Source organism: Stigmatopora argus, chromosome 8 (assembly GCF_051989625.1).
Source record: "Stigmatopora argus isolate UIUO_Sarg chromosome 8, RoL_Sarg_1.0, whole genome shotgun sequence".
Taxonomy (NCBI): Eukaryota; Metazoa; Chordata; class Actinopteri; order Syngnathiformes; family Syngnathidae; genus Stigmatopora; species Stigmatopora argus.
Genome location: NC_135394.1, coordinates 4,748,538 through 4,770,054, shown reverse-complemented (window position 1 = coordinate 4,770,054; position 21,517 = coordinate 4,748,538). Strand labels below are relative to the sequence as shown.

The window sequence follows — 21,517 nt, the reverse complement described above, 5'->3', positions numbered from 1 at the left end:
AGGTCTTTAATACTTTATCATGTATTTAATAAAAACACTATTTTGGTGTAGAATGTGGCATTTTCACATTATAATTATAAATAGATGTAATATAAGTCTACCATACCCAAAGGTCAAAGTTGGATATACTATAGTGGAATATATATAGTATACAGTAAGTAGTACTACATGTAAAAAAATATACGTGTATGTACGTATATATTCCACAAGAGGGCGATAGGTACTACATAAGGATCGTTTGAACCCAGCCGCGCCTCATGTTGAGTGGACAAAAGTCACACTGCAGTTGCGTCATGTTACTTCCTCTATTTTATGCTGCCAAGGCTGAAAACATGTTGTGTAATGAAGAAGTTATTCTGTATGGAATCAAAATGAGCTGCAATTCACCTTGCATCATACAATGTACAATACTGCAATGTCCCCATGTTTTGTTAGAACCTTTTTTGGTTTATCTATCTCAGGGGTGTCAGACTCGGGTTGGTTCGCGGGCCACTTTAACGTCAACTGGATTTCATGGGGCCGGACCATTTTAGATATAATATTTAGATTTTTTTATATAAATGGATTAAAAGAACTGGATTAAAAGCCCTGAATATTCAGTTTTTTAATAGATCTAAAACAATGTTTATTTTAGCTTTTTTTAACATATATTTTTAGATTTTACAAAATGATTTTTGAACTAAAAACACAGAAAAATGGATTAAAAAATTAAAATTATTGATTTAAAAGGGGGGAAATCAGGAAATGTAATATACATCTATACTCTTCATTTTAATTTGATCCTAAAACAGAAAGTCGGCACTCATGATTTACTTTCCCGGGCCACACAAAATGATGCGGCGGGCCAGATTTGGCCCCCGGGCCGCCACTTTGACACATGTGATCTATCTCATTGTCTGTGTTTTGGGGTAAAAATACTCATACACAATTGATTAGTATGCAAAACATAAAACTTAATTTTTGGGATATGCTGTATTGGTTTTAATTCAAATATGTTAAATGCATCATCAACAATTCAGGAAATATTGCTTTGTAATTTGTATGTTGGTATATTATAAAATCAACCGCTATTTTCTGATTTACTGGCAGTCTGAGTGAACCGCATGGTTGGTGCATCAAATCAAACCAAAACATGGACAAAGAGTGCCAGAACCAATGATACCTTTAATATGATAAGTCGATAGTGGATAGTTTGAGCAAATGAACCCATCATGGCTTGTGTTACTAATACATTTCCAATAAATACTGTGTACGCTGTTTTTACTTTAGCATTAGACATTTTCACTTAAGGGGGAAATCTTATCAGTGGTTTAGACAATATAGGCATTCTATTCAATTAATTTTGGGGCATTCGATTTCCTATTTGTACCTTTGTGAACTTCTATTTGTAAAACTTACAGCAGCATTCCACATTTTGTTATTTTGAAAGATGTTCAACTTCCATACAACTCAAGATGGCATTCCAAAGCCATTTCTTCTCCCCAGGGTGAATCAACAGCTCTTGCAGCAAGTTACATCACTTGGGGAAAACCCAACAGCAAAGTCAAATTACTTTCATGTCACATTTCAGTGACAAGTAAGCCTATATTTACCAACAGCCAAGGACGCATCACGCCACTCAAATATCAGGGAGTGTGACTGATATCATTTACTGCTCCCTTAGCCATGGTCAACAGATAATGCTAGTTAATGTGAAACTAGTGAGGGAAGCAAACTCATGCCAGTATCAGATTTCTAGCAAACCCCTTTAAACTTTACAGGAACTCAATGAGCAAACACGTGAGTATTTAGAAGCATTTTATTGCCTTTTTTTTTTTTAGAAAACAATAGAAAATTCTGGAACAACTGTTTTTAAGTGTTGCCTTGAGTGAACTGCACTCATTCACATGGTACAGTAAAGTGCTTATCTTAAATCCAAAACTGTTTTGTGCATTTGAGGGTAATTTGTTTTTCTGAACGTAATTTCCCGAGGTTATCAAGAGGATGCTAAAATCAGCCTTTTGCGCTGAACTTTCAGGTCAAGGACTTTCTCTACCTCAGGCAGGATTGTTAAACTCAGACTGGATAAGATCTGTTGGAAAGTTTTTGATCGGTGTTTATGGATTATAAATTCTTTCAAATATGGGGTTTCAACTGTTCCACATGAATGAATTGAACACTTTACATCAAAATGACAAAAACAAAAGTGAAAGGCTTAGAATTGAACTTTCCCCCATAACAGTGTTGAAACTGCCATTTTACAAAATCAAAGTAGAAATGCTTCATGACACAGAACTTATTCAGACCAATAAGGATCTTTTCCTTTAGGCTCTTTGCGTGCCTGAACGCAACTTTCAATAGTTGATACTTGGGAGATAACAAATACTGAATTGTATTAGGAGTTTTACAAGCCACCCCAATTGCCTTAATCATCAGCTTAATTCATTAAGATTTTCCAAAGTAGTTTCCCAAAGAGAGAAGAAACCTGCATAATTCATAAGTCTTATTATAAGACAGAAAAAAATCCCATGTTGCATTTAAAAAGGTGGTTTTGAGAGCTATTACAGTGTCCTGTTATCAGCAGAGTGCATCTTTTAAGGTCACCATTTCCAGAGTACCATTAATGTAGGACTGGCAGTGGATTATCAGCACCTGCCTGCTATGTTAAGACCTGTGCATCAATGTGCCAGTCATGACTTGAACCCAATTTCTCAAAACAGGTATCATTTCATTGCCAACACCTATGAGTCACATAATGAACTTTTACCTCAATCGGAAAGAAGTGAATTATTGCCAATCATGATCATTAATACAACATTTCTGTCAGGACACCAACGCTCCAGTTCAACTAAAACTTTTGCTGACTCTCATAAAGAACATAACTGAAGGAAACCTACTGTGGCTCCACCTGAACTCAAGATCACCTCCATGACAACCACTGAGTATAAACTAAAGCCATACAAAAATGAAAAAGTGGCATTCACATGGAGTTTTAAACATGAACAAAAAAAACAAGGTAAACATAATACAGCTACATGTTTGTGGAACACTTTTTTTGTTTTATGGAATGTTTTTCCTTTTTTTTTGTCTATAGAAAAAAAATAAAACCATTTTAGTCATTGGCATCTCATCGAAAAGATAACGCAAAACAATGCTGATGGTCTGAATAAGTGTATTCAATTAAATGACGAGGTCCCATCGTCAAAATGTGCTTTTTCAAACCCTAACAATCAAGGGATTTCTAACCTTCATAGCCAAAAATGAAAGGTTAGAACTGATGCATACATTGATTTGCATATTTTGTAAAAAAAAAAAATATACATACAAAAATGAAAAATTGTAAGCACTCTGTGTGGCTATGTGACATCATTATTTCTTCACCAACAAAGAAAATATTCTGAGCAACATACCAGACATTGTTCAAGGATGTCAGCCCATATTTTAGGGGGTAGCTTTAGAAGTGTGGCACTGAACAGTATGGCAAATGATCATTGAGCATAACTGTATAAATCAGCCCATTAATTACATGATGGCTGGCAGTGTACAGACATTCTCTGCTCTTGGAGCTTCAACTGAATGGCCACCAAACCTAATAGATTCCAAATTCATAATGTAATTTTACTAACACCCCCCCCAAAAAAGAAAAAAAAGTTACAAAAAAAAAAAAAAATCAAGCTTTAACAAATCCTCAGCCACACAATAACTGCACCAGGCACAGACAGCATTGGCTTACAGCTCTTCCAACCCCATATGTACACCTTCATCTTGGCATATTGCATAAGCTTGTATGTATGTGCAGATTGACTGTTCATGCAGATACATACAGGCAAAAAGAACATTCCAGACAACTTTAATTCACAGTGGATCCAGTTGTAACATGGGAGCAGCACGATAGGTTGTCCTTTGGTGTCTGAGCTAAGTTTAAAATAAATGTCAAGAAAAGGGGTGGGGGAACATAACTTAGAAAAAAAACTTTTATCCTAAACCGCCTGCCCCAAAAACCTGGACGTGCATCTGAATTGGCAGGCCCTGGGCTTATGTACTTTAGAAGTGCTGCGGAGGGTCAAAAGGCATTTAGAAAAGAGCTGCGGTCTCCTCTTACAGCGAGGCAGAAAGAGCCTGAATGGCGAGGGACCAAGGCTAGCTAAAGTCAGACAGACAAGGAGAGTAGCGGGTCTTTGATCTTCGCAGAAGGTCTGAGGTCAACGTTGACAAAAAAATAACTAAAAAAATAAAAATAAACAATAATAATAATCAGGCACAGTCCCCCACAATTACAAGAGGGGCCAGGAGCTGACGGAGTTCAGCAGCAGAGACGGGGCCGCCCTTGAGCTGGCTGTTGCACTGCCTTCGCCTGGCCAGCTTTGAGTTGGAAGGAGGAGACAGGCGCATGGAAGATCCGGCAGCATTGACCACAAAGGGGGTCTCCAGCTGCTGCTGCTGCTGCTCTTCCATGCCATCCTGTTCGGCCAGCTGCCGGTTCACAGCCATGGCCTTGTCGGCAAAGAATGTCAGATCCCTTGCATTGCTGTTCCTGATGAGGAGGGGGGCATTATTTTCATAGGACAGAAAAAGGTGCCGTTTATAGGAAGTAAACAATGTGCATGCCTTACCTCTGGTGAAAAACCAGTGTTGGCAAAATGTCAGATGCATCCTGAAAAAGACAATCACATTACTGGAACAGAACTACAGAGTATCATGCTGGTTGGGCACTCACCCCATGCACCCAAGGATGCCGTAGCACCTGGCTAGCACTAAGGCGATTTTTGGCATCCCGAACCAGTAGTCTGGATATCAGGTCTTTGGCACTTGAGGCGATATGAGCCCAGTCTTTGTCAGGAAACTCATACTTTGCTTCCTGAATACTTTCAAACAGGGTGTTCTAGTAGAGAAAGAAAATAGATCTTTCAAAAAAAATTCAAACATTTTCCACCAAAGCCCTGAATGATCATTTCTCATTCTCACCTGACATCTGTGGCAGGGTTCCCCCAACTCCCAGCCACAGTCACCCCCACAGTGGCCTACAAAAGGTGGGTAACCGCTCAGCATGATGTACAAGATGACTCCCAGGCTCCAGAGGTCACATCTCTTATCATAAATGGTGGCCTCCTCGCTGAAAGCCTCCACAACTTCAGGTGCCATGTATTCTGCAGAGCCGCACTGATGGGAAAAACGCATGGGTTAACCGCAGGCAGGCTAAAAGGCAAAGTAGGAAGAGTGGAGTGTTTTCTTTAGCTGCTGCTCCTCACATTCCTCAGTTCAGCTGACACCTCTGTTTCATGCTAGAGGCACGGGGCAAGTTTTGAGAGAGTCACATGCTTATTGGGAAGGATGGGCCAGATGAAAAAAAGACAGTTAGGTTTTTCTCCGTGTGGTAAGTAAATAACATGTTGTGCAACGCCCCTGCCCTGCATCAAATGAGGTAGGCCTGCAGGAAAATTGAGTCATAACTTGGATCGGCCAGATGTACACAGTGGACCGAGGGCAAAGGGAGGCTGAGCGCTGACTTGTTATGTATCCAAGACAGGAAATAGGCCAAACACTGAGCCCAGCAAAGAGGATTGGCCATCTTGCAGAACCACAGACTGGCCCGACTATAACCCGTTACATAATTTGTAAAGCAGGAAAAACTCAGTGAATTAATGGAACAAATAGAAGCAGGTCAGTCCATTCAGAATTTCTACTGCACAGTGAAAGATGACATGTCCTATAGCTTATTCCATCTTTGGCCCACCTACCTAAATGTTAGCCGTTAAACTAAAAATAAGTGCAGTTTGGTTAGGCAACAGAAGACACGCCTCCCTTTTCATTTGCATGAGGCCATGTTTACATTGAGCAACACTATTACACAACATCCGGGCAGTTCCCTCCTCCAAATTTATGACACGAAATGTACTGCACAGGAATCTGCTATCAGACAAAGCTGCTTCTGTCGCAGGAGAAAATCCCAACCCCCACATTTCTCCCATCAACAAGTCTGGACAGCCTGCCCCCGCAGACAAAAAGCACAGAGAATGTGCCCCCCCCCTAAAAATGCAATGCTGGGCACTTTATGTAAACCATTTCCAAAAGGTGGCCAACAACAAAGTTTGTTTGTGCCACATGCTTTCAAATGAATCTGCCAGTGAAATAAGAGTATCAAGGCTAGCGCTGAACCCGATCCTCCAGTTCGATCCACACGCAGTACATCCAACATTCACTTTAAACATCTCTGCACACTCCATGCATGAAGCACATTCAAGACTTCATGATCATGTGACTAGTGAGCCCATAATGAAACCACTTAAGCTGCACTCTGCTGATGTTTGTTAACAAGATTATTTGGTGAGGCTTTAGAAGGACTAACTCATGGGACAGTGGTCATAAAGCAGCTTCAATTTTGGATGATTCAAACTGTTTCAATGTAACACCTCCATTTTGTATTCTGGCCATTTCCCAAAATAGTGCACAGCAAACACTTGGGCATTGTTCATTCTTGGTATATACTAATATCAATCCTTCACTCAGAAAGGGTCCCCCTACCCATATTGCTCGGCCTTGCAAAAAAAATATATAAGTGGCACAACATAAAAATGCAATTTACCGAGACTATGTTATGCAAATGCAACTGCACAAACGTAGCAAGGAGGCAGCAGAACTTCAAATCTGATAAATGGTGAGACCAAGGCAAAGAGGAAAAACACAAGCGAGCAGGCTGATGGTTTGCCCCTCCCAGTGACCGCCCCCCTCCCAGCCCTCTAGCCAATCACATATCAGTTGCTAGGTATGGGAGGGGCAGGGTAAAATCATCTAGAATAAACCTTGTTGATCTCCTTTGTATGAAAAAGCATAACAAAAACACAGGGTTGGGGGAGCCATTGAGCCTTTAAAAAAGCAGCGTTGGGTCAATGTTTCCATCATACCTCACAGGGCTTTTGTGTGTTGTTTTGCAAGGACTACACAACACAAATGGCCTCAAAGTTCCTCTCCCATCCTGACTTCCAAAGGCTTTTATGTTTCCAACTAAAAATCTTTAGAGTAAATCACAATTTTATGTCGTTGAAACATCCGATAGGCCAAAAATCAAGTAACTTTCAGTCCTATATAGGGCTCTCCATTCATTACATTCTCAATGGGGTGATGAAGTTTCCAACAACTGTGATCACCACCCCAACACACAACATTCCTGCAAGCTAAACCAACTCGCCTTTCACCTGCTCTTGTCCATTCGCCCAGCTAACTCAGACTACAAACACTGCAACTGTGTCAACAAATGGCAAAGGCCAGGACCAATACCTGGCAAGCATCCTACTTTTCTGGGCACATTTGCTTCACATTGTGACACCCCTGCCAAGTTGAACAATCATAACCTCAAAGTCAATGGCGTGATTATTTACAACTGATAAGTAGGACGTGTACCTTACACTCGGGCATATCTAGCAGGGAACTTCTGACACCGAGAAGTGATAAGGTAAACCGAATGGTGCCAGGGTAGGACTATGAAATACTGATTAGTGAGCACCACCTGACACCACCATGTGGGACCAATAGGCCCTCAGACTGTATTTGATAAAGGCAGTTTACAGCTTTAAAAACAGCACTTATCTGCCTGGAAAAGACAACTGCACAGAGGAAAGGTTCAAAACAACTACAGAAACCAGACTCAACACTAGATTTGCACAATATCACAAGTCGGTCAAAGTTTTGTTTTACATGCAGGGAAAAGTTTTTTTTTTGGGGGGGGGGGGGGGGGGGGGTAGTTTTAGTAATCCACTGATTCTTTCATTTATAGTCCAGAATTACCATTCCTTCAAAACTCAAGACTTCTGGTTGCATTTTGTTGTTTATCTCTTACAGGTTTTGGAATTTCACTCTCTACTATAGACTGCATGTAAGAGTTCTTAATGCAACCAACCACAGTTTATAGTGTGTTAGAAAAATATAATCACAAACTTACAGGTGTCAGAAGCTCAGGGGTGGAGATAGGTGAACTGTCACTGTTCAGTTTGATACCACTGCCCAGGTCAAAGTCACAAATCTTCACAGGTGAAATCTAAGAGAAGAAGACTTAAGATCTTAACATGATCCTGTTAAATCATTTCAGCGCAACTGTAGCTATTAATTGCAATGTTAGTTTACAATAGTTGAAGGAGACAAAATTCTATGTACTGACTCACCTTGTCTGCACTTTCACAAAGGATGTTTTCAGGTTTGAGATCTCGGTGTGCCATTCCTGGAAATGAACAAGGCAGAGTCACCGTTTTAGTTGGTATATTAGAATTAAAACAACCAGTCAAAATGTCAAAATTTTGGTAATTTTGTTACTTTTAACAGGATTTGTCAACATGCTCACCTTTGTTATGCAGGAAATCCAAGGCTTTGGCAATATCCTGCACGACAACTCTGGCTTCTTGTTCACTGAAGTGCTGCCTCTTGTGAATGTGTGCCAAAATTGACCCTAAAGGGAGGGGGCGACATGAGAAAGTCAGCTATTTAAACAAAACAAATGAAAAACCAGGCATGCCGTGTGTTTTTCATGGTTAAACAAACACTGCTGGGAAACAAGTAGCAATCCACTGACCTCCTCTAAGCTTTTCAAACACCAGATAGAATTTGTCCTCCTCTTCAAAGAACTCCACCAATTCAAGGATGTTACTGAGAAAAAGACGCAGGTATTTAGTAGGCGTAGTACTTTTTGACAATAGTATTAAAAGTCTAAAGACTAGGACATTAAGTACATAGGGTCGAAAGTGATGAAGTTGGATTTTTCCTGAATTACTGATCAAATATGCTACCTGTGGCCCTGGCATTGGTAGAGCATTTCGACCTCCCGAAAGACACGGCTGCGGCTGTGGCCTGGCCTTTTTTCAATTATCTGCAGAGGGGAAAAAAGGCATATTTCAGTTGGTTAAGACAGAAACAAGTCATATGAAATAGTGATAAAGCACATGGTGTGTTATGTTTAAGTATTTCTGCACCACAAAATGGGCGCACCAAGAGTAGATTACATGTTCCATATGTGGTGCCAAGTTAAGCACAGTCCTCCGTTTCCCCTCCTTCCCAAAATGCACCCCACCCTGTGACACACTTGCAAAGCTACTTTAACCTACTTTCAGTGCATCCAGCCAACCCATGATAATGAAGAAAGTCACACAGCATCTCTATGTTTAGTGTCACACGTCAGTTTTATTTAAATCCCAACTGCTCTTAAGGATTCTTTCAAGCATTCCATGAGATAATCACGAACTGTTTAGGGTAAAAACAAAACACGCTCTGTAAATAGAACCGTGTTCTGGCTCTGGGGGAGCTTACCGGCTGAGGGGCCATCAGTAAAGCATCATGCCAAGAGAACGATAGACTGCTGACACCAATGCAAAAGGCCTGAATGTTCCAGTCCTGAACCGTTATTGTTTGCTTGGATGTTGTGCATGTTTCTCTTCCTAGTAGCTGGATTACAGTCGCTATTGAGGCCCAGTATTGCCATGCCTCTGGGATTAATGCACAGACAAGAGCGCTGTGAGCACTCCAAAGCCCCTTGCGTTCACCCAGTCTGAGTCAGCAGCACAAACGACTACAAGAGTTCAGACAACAGGGTCAACTATATGTCTAAATGATATACAGAATAAAATCCCGAGCCAGGTAGCCATTATACAACTGCAGGCTGCTGCTTGCATTTGGTGGCTAGGCTTTGTTACAACTGCAACACAAGGAGCTCACACACGGACCGCGTCCGTCGGGGGGATGGTAGACAGGACATCTGGCAGGAGGAGTCTGAACCCCCTCCGACAAGCAAATGACCCGTTCCACACGCTTTCTACACTCGACTGGCAAACTCCCATGGGGATCTGCCATCCCGTGTCAGAGTAAACGGCAACAGATCGTCGTCATACAAACAAATGTCCTTTCGTCTTTAATCATTTGGATTATATGGATGTGGTCTATTGGGACCAACTGTAGGACTTTGCTTTGATGAACATAGAAAAGGCCGCTGGTGCCATGATACCCAACATTTTGCATACCTATGCAAGGATCTACAGTTTTAAGAGAAGGAAGTCTTCCTAACGAGGCGTGTCTTCCCAAGTGAAGAAATGTAAAATGCGGAATAAAAGAGTGTAAACAGCCTGGGTCACAATGTTCAACTTGCACCGCCCACACCCCTCCTCTATATGTGGGTTTTGTTTTGGCAGCACACAATGTTCTCTCTCTCTCAGAGCATCAACTGTGCAGGCAATAGGAATCAAGTGAATGGGTGGGAATAGACATCCTTCTTCTCTGATAGGCTGCATGTAAAAACAGCGAGAGGCGTGTCTGCTGACTGCAGCTAATTCCAGAGCAGCAATAGCACACAAAGAGTCATGCGCTTGCCAATGTAAAGCGTTAAATATCCGGCTTTTGAACCAAAACATCCTTCAATGGGAGACTTGAATAAACATGGTACATTTAGGCTTAAGTGTCAGCCGTAAGCTAAGAATTTCAATCGGGGCGAATAATGCCTTACCTTGACCGCATATTCTTTGTTGGTAATAAGGTTTATGCAAGTCTGCACCCTGGCATAGGCACCCTCTCCCAGCACTTCATCCTGTAGTCTGTAGACATCTGAAAGCGGTTGAAAAAGTTGAATTGTGGACATTTGGTGCACGCAGGAAATCTTTGACAATTATGTTACCTTCAAAACGTCCTGAGAAACTATCTGTTGCCCTGCAACGCTTCTTCTTCTTGTTTCTCTTCTTGGCATCAGGGATGTCAATGGGCTGGCTGGAAGGTAAATCTGTCAAAAACAAGAAACAAATTATTATAAAGTGAAATATTTGTATGTAAACACTGGAAAGCAGCAACATAGCATGGCTCACTCTGGCACTAAAGCATTACCAATCAAATAATATTACCCACCATGCCTTTGGGAGGACTCAAAATCAAAAGTTGAATCAATAAGATGAGATCCATTTTTGGTGAAGTCATCTGCTTCAAAGGGATTTTGGCCCTGGTAAGTTAAGATATTGCAATAAGTAAATCATAAATGGATACAAATGCAATGCTGGCTATGAGAGCAATTGTTTTCCAAAGAAAACAAAAACTACAATACAGATCTTTAAGACTCATGCTCAACTTCATGTACAGTAGATTGGCACCCACCCACTCGCAACAAATGTGTTGAATGTTAGCAGTTCTCACACACCAGTGTGCCAAAAAAGCCCCTAAAACATACAGAACACAAACCTTAAAAGAGCGATGGAATCCAGTGACTTCGCTAATCTTGTTTTGCACCATTTTGCTTCGGTTTGAGCGATTTGTTTTGGGAGATCGCGATTGTTTGTGTGGCCTATCCAACGGCACTTTCTCCGAAACGAGATGTTTCAGAGACAGTTTCGAGAGATCACACTGGTGCAGGATGGCAAGCTTTCTGCGGCGCTTTAAACCGGAGCCCTGAGGACAAAGCAATGATGTAACGCTTTTTACCTCAAAAAAACGCTGCAAAAATGTGATAAAATAAATAAATAGACCAGATTAGCCCCTATGCTCAACAATACCGATATATCAACGTATTCCAAATACCTATGCATGACACTTGGCAAAAGAAGCGCATATTTTCAACTATTTAAAAGTACAGAATTTAAAAATAGGCCTGAACGCTAAACAAACGCGTGCCTACTAATAAGCCAGCCGCGTAGCAGCTGCCATAAAGTTGTTTTTAAGTAATCATCACAATACAGCAACAAAATCTGCTTGCTTATATTCCAACATTGCCAAAACGCTCATTCAAAGACCTAAATCACATTCATGTAGTTTATACCATTTGCAGCGCACGATGGAATGAACCATTCGCTTCAGAAATAACGTGCTGGGTTCTGCTGAAAAACTGCTAAAAAACAGAAATAGAAAGAAAAAATGTAACTTACCGGGGAAATAATTTACAGCTCCAGTGTTAGCTTCGTGATGGGAGCCGCGGAGGACAGTGGAGGGGGGCGAAAGCCGATTGAGAGGACGTGGAAGGTGCCCGAATAACGGCTGCTGCAGCGCTTTTATAACCTCATGGCTGATAGGCTCCTCCCTGGCCACGCCCCCTACTTCTTCAGGTTGCGTCAGCATGCAAAAAGCGTCTCGTGTTCTCTAGAAACGGGCCTTGTTATCTGCGCCTCATTTTGCCCCTTATTAACAATTTTACCGGGAAAAAGGGTCAACACAAAGTGCTCATTTGAAATAATACCTAAAGATATATATTTTTTCCAGTCTGGAGCTCTCGAACAGGATGTTTGAAACGCAAACCGTCACGTGACGTCGGCGTTGTGATTTTGCGTTTATTATTGGGCGGAGCATGATCAGGCTGGTGCAACATGTCGACAGACATGATCCACCAGTTTTGACAATGCAGTCACTAAAATCACTGGACTTTTTTTGTCAGATGACGCAAGGGTGACAGAGCAACACAGAAATATGCTTGTAATTCTGTTCTGTTTTGGCTATACAGACGCTCCCCTACTCACGAACGAGTTAGGTTCCGAGCGATTGTTCATAAATTGAATTTGTTTGTAAGTTGATTCAGTGCTATATTTTGTATTATAATTTATGTTTAAGGCCTATATAAGTATATTGAAGGTTTATATACGTGCATTTGTATGTTTAAGGCTTGTATAAGTAACACGCATTGGTTTGTACTGAAAAAATAATAATAATAAAATGGAGAGAATATGTACAGTACTGTATAGAGCAGGGGTGGCCAACTCCAGTCCTCGAGAGCCACAATCCAGTCTGTTTTCCATATCTCCCTCCACCAACACACCTGAATCAAATAATCAACTCATCAGCAAGCTGTCCAGAAGCTTGATACCAATCCCGATGATTTGATTCAGGTGTGTTGGTGGAGGGAGATATGGAAAACAGACCGGATAACGGCTCTCGAGGACCGGACTTGGCCACCCCTGGTATAGAGAGAGAGAGATTTATGTATTAGAAACTCGCCGAAAGAAGCGATCCAACGACGATTGCACAGTTTTCTTCTTTTTTTCATCATAAATGATGCGGTAGCACTGTATGGCATCATTCAATTGATTTGCAAACTCTGTGCAACGTTCAATATTTGGGTCCTGCTGCTCGATCTTTCTGTTTATAAATGGTACTGATGGTCGAACGATTCAAGATGTATGCCCGTGAAACGCTCACCACTCGGACGCACATCAAGCTTCGTTATTATTGCCACTCGTTTCAAATGAAATGGCTTGCCTCTTCCTTGCAACTCCCTCAATAGAAGCATTTCGCTTTTCACCAACCATATTCAATAATGGATGCACGAGATATTTAATGATACAAATGAAAAAGGTTCTTTGCGCACTGGAGATACGTTCACGCACTTCCGCATTGCAACGAAGAAGGTAGATGCTGGGTGAGCTGAGCCCTCACAGCTCCAGGCGTATTAGCGGCGAAAAGAAGCACTACTCGGAAAAAAATACAAAATCGAACTTACGAACATTTTTCGACATAAACGCAATTTGCAGACATGTTCGTATGTACCGTTGTTCGCAAGTCGTATGTTCGTAAGTAGGGGAGCGTCTGTATATTGCCTCTAGTCAGACCATGCATTGAATGGCCTTGGTCATATGGACATTGAACCACCCTGCCTTGACTTTTCACCTTACCATATTACACATGTGCCTAAGCTCCCATGAAATCATCACACAGCCAGTAAACATGAGTCACCTTGGCTTATTTTAGTAATATTAGAAGCAACGCAACATTAAAACACAAACTCCACTGTCAATTGCCAAAGACAAGTGGAATTTTTGGTCAATTGGGCATTAATCATTCAACTCATAAACTATTTAATAAAAAGTTGAGAGAGAATAAAGAATATTAATGTGATGATTATTATTTGATGATGGAAAAAAATGATATTTGAACAAAATGGAGCAAGTGGAAAAGGCACGGCGAGTGGGTATTGTGTTCCATTGGGCCTTAATATCTCAACTTTGAACTTATTAATAACAAGTCAAAGGGAATAAGGAATCAAATAGAATAGCCCCTTATTCTATTATATATCTATATTATATATTTATTAGTGCATTAATTAAAATTTCATTTAAAGAAACTGTCATTATGACTTTTTGGGTTAGAGAAAAGTCAGACGATGTATTTGCTTTTTTTTAATATCATTTTATATATTTTCATGCTAGTTAGCACTGGATGAGGAAAGTATTTCCCAGCCCCTTCCATCCTAACCAACCAATTTATACGCAAGATAAAGAGGACTCCAAGATAAATAATAGTGTTGTAATGTTCCCCAAATGGAGTCGATGGTGCAATACAACCAATACAATGGTGCAACACCCCCCAGACACACGCACACATCTACAATACATATCACATTAAAAAATTATGTACATTTTTCTCATTGTTACATAGCCCATAAACATACATAGATGCATTCGGTAGATACATGTATACATACATTCTTCACATAGATTACATACACACACACCTTCATGTACTTTCCTGCTATTCACATAAAGTGAGCTAAGGTATGGAGTTTTCCACAGCTACTACACGTGCAACGAGCACAGGGTGACTTCCGTTTTTTTGTCATTATTATATTATCTCTCCGCCTTAGTTTTTATCCTTGCTAAATATTTTTTCACATTGTCGCTTGAGGGTTTGTTCACAGTATGTCTCCCGCTGTGTAGTGTGTGTGCATGCATGATACATGGAAAGCCAGTTAATACGATACACGGTCGATTGGTCGCCGGTCTTTTGGTCGCTGATCTTTTGGTCGCCGGTCTTTTGGTCGCCCGGAAGGTAAGTGATAATTACCATTTAAATCGTTGCTCAAATTCCCTAAATACAGACTGCGAATTACTATTTAGTCCTACTTAATGCCCTAGTAATTATTAGGCTAAAGAAAAGCTCAAAATTTCCCGGACTTTTATTGTTTTTTGTTGGAGAACTTGTTAAGACCCTGACTGACATAGCTTCTTAAAGGGACAATGCATGTACATACAAACTCTTATACACTCACACGTCGGCTCAGTGAAACTGCTCATGGCCATTGTTGGCTTTTATTGATGCGTAGACCGTGTAGTTTTACCTTGTTTTGCCGTCGGTCTTTTCAACTCTTTTGGTCGCCGGTCTTTTGGTCGCCCGTTGTCGCGGTCGGGGCGACCAAAAGACTGCGACCAAAAGACCTCGACCAAAAGACCGCGACCAAAAGACCGGCGACCAAAAGACCGGCGACCAAAAGACCGGCGACCAAAAGACCGGCGACCAAAAGACGGCGACCAAAAGACCGGCGACCAATCGACCGCACACAGTTAATACTACCTGTAAAGACTGACAATAAGCGGGTCACTGCCATCTACTGTAGTAGATATGCAATTAAACTTTATTTTAGTGTTCCCAAGGGTCACACACCACAGGCTCAAGGGGGATGCCCCACTATTTGACCAGGATTGAACTATGGCAAAGAAACTAGAAAAATAAAATGTACATTTTCCACGACTAATCCCTCTCTGAGAACAAAGCTGTGAGGTGAGGGTTATAAACAGTCCTTAAAACTCACTTGTTTTATGACAGTGGACACGTGGCACATTTTGAAGCCCAGTGATGAGGTCATTTGAGGCCCAGGTGGAAAATTTGTCTCATGCTTGTGTTAATGAAAGAAATACAAGAACCCTAATAAACCTGAAACAAGCATCCTCTCGGCACATCCAGTCTTTGTGACATGTCTGCAAAATAACACACTCGTGCTATCTTCAGTTATTAAAAGAAAAACTAATTTGACCAAGGCACATGCAGGATAGTATATTTTTTCAAGTGTATATATATAAATGATTCACTGCAAATGTTCAGCAAAAATTAAGCTCATACATTTTAAATTATTATTGTTCGTAAACAATGCTTTTCTTTGCCATTTTAATGTCATGCCTAACGGGAAGCCTCCTTTAGCCCAGGCAGGAAGTGTCATAAACATAAACCCTGAAGTTACGAGAGATTGACACTGGAGACTTACTTCAAAACAAAGCAAAAGTATACAAAATATATCCGCTGGAAAATGTCAGTGATTTGTGCTGGCGTAATTCTTTAACTAATAAATTGATGAACAAGTAAACACTTGAAGGTTATGAAGAATGAGATTCAGCAATTTGATTAGCCATCTACCCTAATAACGTTAATAAATTCTTAGAGCAGACCAGAAGTGGCAAATGAGCCATTATGTTACACTTGATTAAAAACATGAACATACAGCTGGAGCTTAACTATGGTGTAACTTTGTGGAAGTGACCAACACTTGCAAATATCCCATATATTTAGGCTTCACCCATGCAGAGATTAAACATGGCTGCTGTCATGGCGACACCAAAAAAAAGAAAGAAGTCGGGACCAAGTGAACACTTTGCCTGACTTCACTAAGGATTATTTTCATTACTTTATTGCATGGTCAGAACATAACCTGACTTCAATGCAATACAATAAGGAACTGCCTGGGGCTTTCATGATAATAGTAATATCTATAAAGGTGAATCTATAGGTGAATAGGTCAGGTTTAATTCTGTGGGTTAAGATGTTTTACAAAGGTAAGTTTCTTTTGTTATTTAATGTTCTTTATAATAAGGAATGGTATTACATAATCGTGTATTACTTTGACCCAGTTGTGTAGTATGCCTGTTCTGTAAAGCAATGTGCAATGCCCGTTGTCTGAACTTTTGTCCTGGCTTGTTATGTACATTACAATATAATGTGTTTATCAAAGGAGTCTCAGCTGAATCCATGTACGGTTGTTTTTCAGTAGTCTGCTGTCTTGTGACTGGAGGTTTCCTGCCTCTCCTCTCCGTTTCAGCTTCCACCCCTCTAACATCCACCCGTTTAGTAGCAAACATTACGCAAGCATATGGTCGACCGTCCCTCCCTCTTTTTCTGGCAGCACATGTTGTAGCTGAAAGTTTTAGTAGAGACACAGATCACATGGTGATGATCAGGGAGCAACACAATGTTACTCTAGGTCAAAAGGAAGCACCATCATAAATAGCATCAGGTGACCACAATGTCATCCCATAAGACACTGACTTTTAACTTGAAAAGTACGCTTGCAAATAGGCACAATGTGTCGCTGTTGTTGTTTTCTGTTTTGATGTTGTTTGTGAAGTAACCTTGGCAGTGACCAGCACCAAAATATCAGGATAGACACCAAGGCATATTAGCTCACCATCTCAATGAACTAACATGCAGTTTGGCTCACAGGCATATTACGCAGGTCCCATATTTGGAAGAGGATTGTTTGTATTTGTCAACAATTCGGAGACGTGTTTCTTTTTCGTTAACTATTTCACTGAGTGTAGCTTCTGGGTTTAACTATCCACTGGGCAATTCTTGGGTGATGTATTGACTACATTTCAAGGAGTAGTCATTGTATTCAGGGAACATAATGGGTAAACCTAAGTTGCAATGGACATCCCATTCCTGACTAAAACACAGGTAAACCATGGGACAAGTCCCTGCAAATCAGCACAGAAAACACAATCAATGGCAAATATACAGCCTGTAAAGGAATTCTTTTAGGCAGGGATCTTCTTCCATTAGGAATCTCATCTAATCTCATCTCATTTCCTGAACTGTTTTATCCTCATTAGGGTCGCGGGGGGTGCTGGAGCCTATCCCTGCTGACTCCGGGCCAAAGGCGGGGGACACCCTGAATTGGTGGCCAGCCAATCGCAGGGCATGAGGAGACAAACAACCATTCACACTCATACTCACACTGTGGGTCAATTGAGAGTGTCCAATCAGCCTACCATGCATGTGTTTGGAATGTGGGAGGAAACCGGAGTACCCATGATAAATTAAATAAAAGTGGTGAGCATCAGTGTATATTTGAATCCAGACTTTGGAACTATGTGTGCAGCCTGCATCTTTTGTGGGTTTTCTGTGAATATGTGTCTTTTAGATGCTTTACTAAATACAACATTTTGGCATCAAAAGAGCCTTATGTGCATGTGCGAATGCATTCACATGTTTCAGAAACATAGTAAGCCAAATAAAACTGCCCTATTGAGATGAGCAAGTTAAAAGCAGGGAGTAGTTATGTATCAGATTAAACTGCATACATTCCTCAAGTAGTAGTAAGGTCACAGTGCTCTAAGGTATGTGTTTTCTTAGAAGTAATTCCTAGTGGTTGCTTCCTCGAAAAACTTTCCACTGTGGAAAAGTTTTTTTTTTTTTAAATGATTTAGGCTATCTTAAGTACTTGTTTTGCTTGTAAACAAATTAAATGTATTTTTGTTATATTGGGTTGCCCGGCGGCTTGATGACTAGCACGTCAGCCTCACAGCTCTGGGGTCCTGGGTTCAAATCCAGGTCGGTCCACTTGCGTGGAGTTCGCATGTTCTCCTTGGGCCTGTGTGGGTTTTCTCCAGGTACTCCGGTTTCCTCCCACATTCCAAAAACATGGTAAAACATGCATGGTAGGCTGTTTGAACACTCTAAATTGCCCCTAGGTTTGAATGTGAGAGTGAATGGTTGACCCTGATTCTTGGCAAAATGCTGAATTAGTCCCTACACTGGGCACTTGGTCAATAGCAAAATGTGGCAAATTTGCAAACAATGTTTTAACTCCAATTTAACTGTGTAATTTAACTGTATTACCAAGAACCCTGTTTGTTTTTCTATTCGGTTTTAACGTTCTATATAACCATGTTCACAAATAATCTGTTTCTTGTTTGTTTTTAGACCAATCCTGTATATTTAAATTCCTGGGAGGTCTCTAACGAAAGGCATAAACACAACGCCCCTCTGCTTTCGAAAAAAAATTCACCCCACCCTTTATGCCCTTTGCACAGCATTTCATTGGCTTTCCAAGAAAGAAACGGTTGGGGTGTGTACTCTTTCGACACTGCTTTGCCAAATCAAAGAACCGACCAAAGACTTTCTCTTACATGCAAATACTGACACTGTGCCACCAAAACAATAAGTGGCAGAGGAACTGGAAATCTACGGCCTGATTGGTAGCTACAAGTTCTTCCCACTCGTCCGTTGCCTCTGGTTAGCACTTGCACTCATGTCTTGCGAAATTCACAGCCCAGTCCGGGGTGGAATAACACAACAAGCACACGTCAAGCAGGGGGCGGAGTCATGCCGCCCAAAACACGCACAGCTCATCTTGCACGTAGCATGTGTGACCTGGCAGATCTCCATTGAAAAGAAAACAGGCTCTCAGCTCCATAGAAAGCTTGATGTTATTATAGCTTGTGGTTACACCATTTGAATTTATTCTAATTAAAATTAATATGCACTGTGATGGTGTAGTGGTTCATTTGCCTGACCAGTCTAGGGTGTAGTCTTCTTTTTGCCCAAAGTCAGCTGGGATAGGCTCCAGCAACCTCCGCAACCCTTACGAGGATGCGCGGTACGAAAGATGAATGAATGAATACAATTAAGATGCCTTCACTTTAGAGAAATATCTATTGTAGCATATTACAGAATGGGGTCAGAAGGCTACCTTTGAGGCGGGAGTGGTTTACAGCGCTGGGGTCCTGGGTTTAAGTCCAGGTCGGTCCACCTGTGTGGAGTTTGCATGTTCTCCCCGGGCCTGCGTGGGTTTCCTCTGGGTACTCCGGTTTCCTCCCACATTCCAAAACATGCATGGTAGGCTGATTGGACACTCTAAATTGACCCACAGTGTGAGTGTGAGTGTGAAGGTGTTCCGTCTCCTTGTGCCCTGCGATTGGCTGTCCACCGATTCAGGGTGTCCCCCGCCTCTGGCCCGGAGTCAGCTGGGATAGGCTCCAACACCCCCTGTGACCTTAATGGGGATGAAGTGGTTCAGAAAATGAGATGAGGCTACCTTCGATTTTCGATTTTCTGTGTCTTGCAACTTGCCAGTCAATGAAATAAATTACAATTATTATCCTATACGTCATAGTATATACATTTATCCTGTGCATTCTAGCAGGAAGAATTTTTCATTTTCATTAATTCAGTTTATGAACCGCTTTATCCTCACAAGGGTTTTTATGATTGGTGAACTTTAAATTGCAGGGTTTTTGTTTGAAATTTTCATTCAACAAAACCCTTCTTTAAATCACATGTAGAGGGGACTTTTTGGATTATAACAATATCTTTTTGATGGTGTAGTAGATCACCTGACTTCAGCGTGGGATGAATATCTGCTCAGTGGGGGAGTGATTATGATTGCAAATGGTTGCATGTCTCTCTGCGTTCCCTACGACTGACGGGGACTAAATGGAACATTTTGGGTCAGGTGCATGTGAATCAGAGTCAATTTAAATTTACATTGTTACCTATTGCAAAAACTTGTGTTCGCTTGTTTTATCACCTTCTAAAATGCCTAAAATACCTTAAAAATCTTCTGAACCTCACAGGGTCCATATTGGTCTAATCCTTTCTTTGAAGTTCACGGCCTTTCACAAGCATCGCCTTCTATTAACTCTGATTTACAGCACGGACATAGCTTTTTGCTTTCTACTTGTACTTGGCGCCTTTGTGTGTTGGCTACAAGATTGTTTCTCACTATTGACATCACCTGCATCTTAATCCAGCTCAAATCCACAAAGTGGTCCTCCAGCATGTTCCCAGGAGACTTGTTGTCAACAGTCCTACAAAACCCTCTCCATTCACAAGCAACAAGCCCACCCCCACACCCCCGCTCCCTGAATGTACACCACACCAGATTCAGATTGGCCTGGTTATTACATAAGCCCCTGAGTCGACTCATTAACCTGATTCAAACAGGCCCCAACCCCCCTTGTTTCTTGCTTTCAGTGGATGGATGTCAGCCAGCGTTAGGCTTTGATGCTGACTCATGGACAGTGTTGTCAGAATGGGTGGTTTCCTGCCCAACTGAGCTATTTTCAGAGACTTGGAGGAGGTGGGTAACATTTGGGTGTTTTGGGCTTTTGACAAAATCTGTCTTGTTCAAAGTTCAGTTTTGTTGTGAAGTAGCATTTTTGCACAACGCATGAATTTTCTGATATGTGGTCAGTCAAATGTGATGAGATATTTACGTCACTCCAAAAATTTGCTTTTTTTTGTCTTTCTTTTTTTGCGCATTCTGGTACCTTTTAATTTTTTCCCTTGTGACAGGTGGATTTGCGTCTGAACCAATCTCAATAAAAATACTTTCCCAGAATGCACTTTAGAATTGGCTCTGGAAAAAAAATAGTTGTATACCTGGACATTTGATTTCTACTGCCAAGCATGTTTATGTTTGATAATTGGATTGGATAACTTTATTCATCCGGTGTTCGAGAAATTTCGTTGTCACAGTAGCAAGAGGGTGATGATGCAGAAATAGGAAAGGCATTTTAGACATAAGGTAATAAGTAAGTTAATAAATAAATACATGAATAAATATATAAATAAGCGTGTTGCTGAAATATATATATATATGTGTGTGTGTGTATATGTATCTCTCTCTCTATATATATATATACATATATATATATATATATATACACATGAATAAGTATAAGGTTAATTGTTAATTAGTTGGTTTATTTAAACAAAAATCATCTTTCCTAAGAAGAACTAAGAGCTATATTTATTGATTGGGCTGGACAGATCT

The 21,517-nt window shown here is 40.9% G+C and overlaps 1 protein-coding gene across 1 annotated transcript; it reads right to left on the bottom strand.

The window, feature by feature from the left end:
- Positions 1-1,784: 1,784 nt before the first annotated feature.
- mknk2b (MAPK interacting serine/threonine kinase 2b) lies at positions 1,785-11,987 on the bottom strand. The gene is made up of 14 exons (XM_077606876.1): positions 11,856-11,987; positions 11,176-11,382; positions 10,849-10,939; positions 10,625-10,726; positions 10,457-10,554; positions 8,754-8,833; positions 8,540-8,613; positions 8,312-8,416; positions 8,136-8,191; positions 7,916-8,011; positions 4,945-5,139; positions 4,697-4,861; positions 4,593-4,633; positions 1,785-4,513 (listed from the first exon to the last, which is right to left on the bottom strand). Exons 2-14 carry the CDS (start codon positions 11,224-11,226, stop codon positions 4,234-4,236), a joined length of 1,434 nt encoding a protein of 477 aa, XP_077463002.1. The 5' UTR covers positions 11,227-11,382; positions 11,856-11,987; the 3' UTR covers positions 1,785-4,233.
- Between the last annotated feature and the right edge of the window lie 9,530 nt (positions 11,988-21,517).

What these genes read in the sequence shown, in the direction of transcription:
- mknk2b (XM_077606876.1), bottom strand. Translation starts at nt 11,226, where the DNA reads ATGGTGCAAAACAAGATTAGCGAAGTCACTGGATTCCATCGCTCTTTT. An exon ending in GTTTGAAAAGCTTAGAGGAG is followed by an intron (nt 8,417 to 8,539) that starts GTCAGTGGATTG and finishes CCCTCCCTTTAG; the next exon opens with GGTCAATTTTGGCACACATT. An exon ending in ACACTGGTTTTTCACCAGAG is followed by an intron (nt 4,514 to 4,592) that starts GTAAGGCATGCA and finishes CCTCCTCATCAG; the next exon opens with GAACAGCAATGCAAGGGATC.